Genomic DNA, 5,468 nt, shown 5'->3' with positions numbered 1-5,468 from the left:
CTGGGCTCCCTGTAGGCCGGACTCCTGTAGGCTGGACTCCTGGTGGGGTTTAGCCGATCAGAGGCATCAACGTGAGGCTGGAAGGCAGAAGAGGAGAGAAGCCGGGTCATTCTCCTCAGCTCCTGCCCGCGCCAGCACTGCGGTCACATCTACACTCAACTCCACCTGCTCCCCTGTAAGTAGTCTCTCCAACCAGGTCTTTTCCAGTGGTTCATCTAAGTAGATTTCTGTTTCCTGCTGGAACCCTGATTCACGCCAATGGGAAGAGGAGGTTGGGACTGAATCTCTGCCCCAGCGCCTACCCTTTGCCCTCCCCTATCACTGCCAGGGTAAATAAAGACACCTGAGTTGATAATGCCCCCCCCCCCCGTCCCCAGTACTGAGGATAGGCCCTCCCACCTCCCTCTCTCCAGCCACCTTCCAGGGGAAGAAGTGAGTTTTCCACCTGGTCTCATCTGCCCACCACAGTGTACACCCTGGGTTTGAATCCACATCTGGCCTATGAGCCACTTGTGTGGTTTTCCCAGGGCAGTTGGCAACTGGACACTACTGGAAGAGACAGACCCTCCCAGTTGGGCCCAGGCCCCACCACTCCCTGTGGACCCCTCTAGGGCACTGTACAATCTATGGGATCTGTCTGACCCTGCAGAACCCCGAGTCTGGGGCGTCTGGATAAAGACAAGTGTAGACGAGAACTTGACACTTGGCTATTCAGGCATAAAAACTGCTTGAAATGTGGATAAAAAGAATTTTACTTTTCCAACAAACTCATGTTCTTCAATTTTAATAATAAACTTGGTTGATTATCATGTGTATTTTTTTTTTTTTTTTTTTTTGCAGTACGCGGGCCTCTCACTGCTGGGGCCTCTCCCTTTGGGGAGCACAGGCTCCGGACACGCAGGCTCAGCGGCCGTGGCTCACGGGCCCAGCCGCTCCGCGGCATGAGGAATCTTCCCGGACCGGGGCACGAACCCGCGTCCCCTGCATCGGCAGGCGGACTCTCAACCACTGCGCCACCAGGGAAGCCTATCGTGTATTTTTGACTCTATGAAACAACCCCTGCATCATGGAAGCAAGACCCCAGCCACCATGAAGATGGGAACTACACCGAGTCGTGGCTCTCACATGGGTGCAGCCCGGGCGGATGGGCTCTGGCCTTCCGTGGTAACAATAACATCACTCGTGGCTAATTCATTAACCCACACATGCATAGACGCTGACCACTCTTCATGAAATGGTAGAGACCACGGGGTGGGCCTCTTTCCAGAGAGATGCGGCTGTATTGGAAAATGGCAAAACATCCTGTTCCAATTCTGGAAAACCTTATGGGGCGTGTAAGACCCAGGAGGCCATCAGCCTCCACAAGAGCCAGGTAATATCCACGAGCAGACAAAGCAAAAGGCCTTTGTGAAGCCCCTTGCAAAAGTTGGGAAGGTAAAGGTCTCAGGTGGGTATGTCTTCCAAGATTCTTTTGTAAAGTCCTCGTTAGTTTCACTATAATAGTGCAAAAAACTCAATTATTCCTTGTTCAAATTATATAGAAAAACAAAATCTTTCCCAAAGTACCAATACTTGTGTAAATCTAAAGGAATTCAGCACTCGATCTGAGTTTATCTGTCCCAGCTATGCAATGAAGGTGAATTTCTGACCATCTGTGTGTGTAGAACATTATACATACATACATGTACACATATATGTACACACACAGTTATCACTGCACATACACCTGCCATATCCCCTATTATGATCAGTGTACTCATAAGTGTGTGTGGTGTGTGTGTGTGTGTGTGTGTAATCAAGGCTTAAACCAAAGATCATCTACAGGAAACAGAATCTGTTCCCTTTGTTTAGATGAGAACGCCAAAGAACAGAACGATTTGGTTGCTTTTAGTTTACTTGAAATCTAGGTGATTTTGTTTTTATTAAGAGTAGAAACCTCTCCTTGCTCTCATTGGTCCATAATTTGGAGCACATGACTAAACTGGAACATTAGAACAGCTGTTTGGATTGCTAAGTGCCAGATCCCCTCTTTCTCTTCAGTAGGAGGGAGAACACATGGAATTGTATAGAATCCATAGAAATGACCCCACTGTCCGTTTCTCTTTGCTTTCCTAAACCAGCTGAATGTGGGGATTAGGTAACAGAATTCCTCTTTATGTATGTATAAACACCCTTACAAAGTAATACATACTCCTGCCTTTTTTTTCTTTGCCATAAAAATAATGTTTGTGGAACTTTTTGGAACTGTAACTCTAAGATAAATGACAGTATTTTTTAAAATGACAGTATTCGATTATTTGCTTCTCCAGAAAACAGGCATCATAAATTAACAAAACACACAAGATCTCAAGTCAAACATAAAAAGAAAACATTAAAAATACATCCTACACAGCAGAATCTTCGTCTTATTGCTGACATTCAGGCAGCATCCACCAGTCCTGGGGTTTTCAGCTCCTACCCTCCAGTCCACGTTTGTGTACCCTCCCTCGGAAGCCAGAGCCTCCAGAGACACTATTGGGGTTCCGAGATAAAATCTCAGGCTCCCCTTTCTTGCTACACTGTTTGTTTATTCCCCCCCTCCCCAGTAATCCATTGAACCAGTCACTGAGAGGTTAATGAAAAAACAACTTTATTCACAGAGGCTGAGACTTCGGGATAACAAAATATCGAATGACGGCCCTTCCACCACATTTTAAGTTAATCACAGTGATCCTGGATCTCAACAATAGGATCTCATCAAAGTTCTTAACATCAAGGACCCTGAAGCTCGCCCGCCAAAGTGTTCCCACCAGCCTGGGCAGAAAGCGGTCATGGATGCATGTGTGGGTCGGTAGCACACGCCTGCAGGATGAATTCTCAGTAAGTCAGCTCTGTGCCTACTAGTTACTGCATTATTCTGCCTGTCCAAAATATCCAACGTATTAACCAACAGGCTCTCCTGATGTAAAGTTTGTGTTCATTTTTATATGTCCTGGAAACTGCTCTAAAAAATGCAGAGACTGTCTCCACCTCCCTCCAAGAACTCATGGCTTATTGTGCTTTTCCCACATCAGATAAAATTAAAGTAACTTGGAGGTTCAGGAAATCAAGTTTCGGAACCACCAAAACAACCCAAAGAGAGATACCCTAAGAGGTTAGATGCATTTCTCAAAAGTTCCAAGCTGTACCGGGCTGTGAAAAATCCCAATTTTCATAACCGGATCTTTGTCTCAGGCCCCTGCCTTCCCGCCCACCCCTCACACCAGACTTCCAGTCACCTCCATAGGTGTTTACTTAGCTGCAGGCTCTGGGCCTTCCTGGTTGGGGCTTAGAGGGAGGAGCCAGTTGCAGTCGGCTGGGAAGACTCCCACCAAGCCTCCTGTTCCTTGGGGTCCAGAGAGCCGCCTCCACGGACACCAGTGGGCTCCCTTACTCTTGCTGGCACTAACCCATCTCTCCCTCTCCTTGCTTTCCATGTGTTTGTTTCACCCAACTCTTTTGATTAAAAGTAGCCCTTCACTACACAATTCTGGAAAATGTAGCAACAGTCAAGCCTAGATCTTGAAAAAAAACATGGAAGTGGAAAATCTTCCGCTGTCTTAGACATCTTCGTTCCCCCTCACACCCTTCCGGTGTCTCCAGAAATCTTTCGACCCTTTAAACAAAAAAGCAAAGAGATAGGAGGATGGCTATTGCTGGTAACATGCGTTGGAGAACATGTGTATTGATTAACAAGCTATCATAATGCAACAAAATGCTAAATTATATAGAGTGCACTTTCTTAATAGAAGTTGTTAATACAGATGTTTTCAGAGCGCAGTCCTTACAGTAAAAAGAATCAAGCATTTTAGCCAAAGAATATAGCATGTTCCTTTTACTATGTAGAAAGGAAAAGAGAAAAATTCTCCCTGGACTTCGGGGAGAAACCTAGCTGTGAACACCCGTCACCCCGACGAGCTCAAAGCCGAGGCCCAGGCCACGGTGACAAACCGAGCTGGTGATGGTCAGACCGTGGCTCTCAGATAGAAAGGACCACACTGCGGCCATGTACCTGCCCTCGGGTTGTCTGGGCCCTCCCGTTCCCCAGACACGCAGGGCCTGTCTGGGTAGCCAGTGGGACTGACCTAAGGTCAAGGCATTATCCTGCTCCCGCAGTAGGAGGTCTGAGATGCCCAAGTCCCAGCGCGGGCAGTGTCTTTTAAATCTCCGAAGCTGCTCCGGGTTCTGGGAAGGTCCGCCTTGCAGGAGGCAGGGGAGTGGGCCCGGCCCTGCCCAGAGGCTGCCAACGCTTCCCAGGAGTAGGCAGAGGAAACCGTTTTTCAAAAAACACGCGACTTCCTCCTCCAGCGGTGGGAGTCCTGGTTGCTCACAGGAAGCTCAGACCAGGCCGGGGGAAAGATCAGGCACTGTTCGCCTTACTGGAAATGAAGCACCGTGTCGGGGAGCTGCAGAGGGAAATAGGAGAGGAAAGGGATCCCGAGCTGGTAAAAGCCGCCCTGGACGTGCGGGTCGAGCATCAGGGAAGCGTTGAAAGGTGGACGGAGGCCGGAGGAGGTGGCCAGAAGCGAGGCGCCCAGACAGCCGCCGGGCCCCTGCTTGGCGCCCCCCAGGAGCTCGCCCCCTCCAGCCGGCTTTTGCCCCTGCCGTCCCGCCAGGATGCTGTCTATGCTGAAGCTCTTGGACTTGTCCGAGCTCTTCGGAGAACTGCGGGAGGCGGGGCGCGGAGGGGACCGCGAGCCATCCACCGTGCGCGCGGGCTGGCTGGCGGCCACGGTCGCTGCGCCCTGGAGCGCGTCGCCTGCGTCCCCAGAGGGCGACGCGGGCCTGGGCCGGTGGAGGGACGCCGGAGGAGAGGAGCCTTCCCGGAGGGGCGAGGGGCGCGCAGGCGCTCCCCCGTGGATGGGGGTCGCGGGGCGGGGGCGCGCGCCCCCTCTCCCCACCTCCGGCTGCGCTTCTGCGCCGCGCTCCTGCAGCTCGGCGCGGGCCCGCTTGGCCTCCGGGGCTCCGGGGCCCGGCTTGGGCTTCCTCTTCCGGCGCCGGTAGTTGCCATTCTCGAACATATCCAGGCAGCGAGGGTCCAGCGTCCAGTAGCTGCCCTTGCCGGGCCGTCCTTTCTCGCGGGGCACCTTGACGAAGCAGTCGTTGAGCGAGAGGTTGTGGCGGATGCTGTTCTGCCAGCCCTGTCGGTTATCCTGGTAGAAAGGGAAGCGGTCCATGATGAACTGGTAGATGCCGTTGAGTGTGACCCTCTGCTCAGGCGCATCCTGGATCGCCATGGCTATGAGCGCGATGTAGCTGTAGGGCGGCTTCTGGGGGGGCTCCCCCCGGCCCGAGGCCGCCAGCGCGGCCGCGGGGGCGAAGGCCAGAGGCAGCCCGGGTCTCTCGGGGCCGTACAGATAGAGCATGGGAGAGGCGGCCAGAGCAGGCAGCCGGGGACTGAAGAGGTGGCTCATGGCGAGTGGGAGCCCGCGCTGCGCTCCGGCGTCGCA

The 5,468-nt window shown here is 52.3% G+C and overlaps 1 protein-coding gene across 1 annotated transcript; it reads right to left on the bottom strand.

Annotated features, from left to right (window-relative positions):
• Positions 1-4,336: 4,336 nt before the first annotated feature.
• On the bottom strand, positions 4,337-5,468 carry FOXL1 (forkhead box L1). The gene has a single exon (XM_007468423.1). It carries the CDS (start codon positions 5,430-5,432, stop codon positions 4,395-4,397), a length of 1,038 nt encoding a protein of 345 aa, XP_007468485.1. The 5' UTR covers positions 5,433-5,468; the 3' UTR covers positions 4,337-4,394.

The sequence above is a fragment of the Lipotes vexillifer genome, unplaced genomic scaffold, assembly GCF_000442215.2.
Source record: "Lipotes vexillifer unplaced genomic scaffold, Lipotes_vexillifer_v1.1 scaffold23, whole genome shotgun sequence".
Lineage (NCBI taxonomy): Eukaryota > Metazoa > Chordata > Mammalia > Artiodactyla > Lipotidae > Lipotes > Lipotes vexillifer.
Note: the sequence above shows the minus strand (reverse complement) of the source record. Positions and strands in the feature narration are given on the sequence as shown.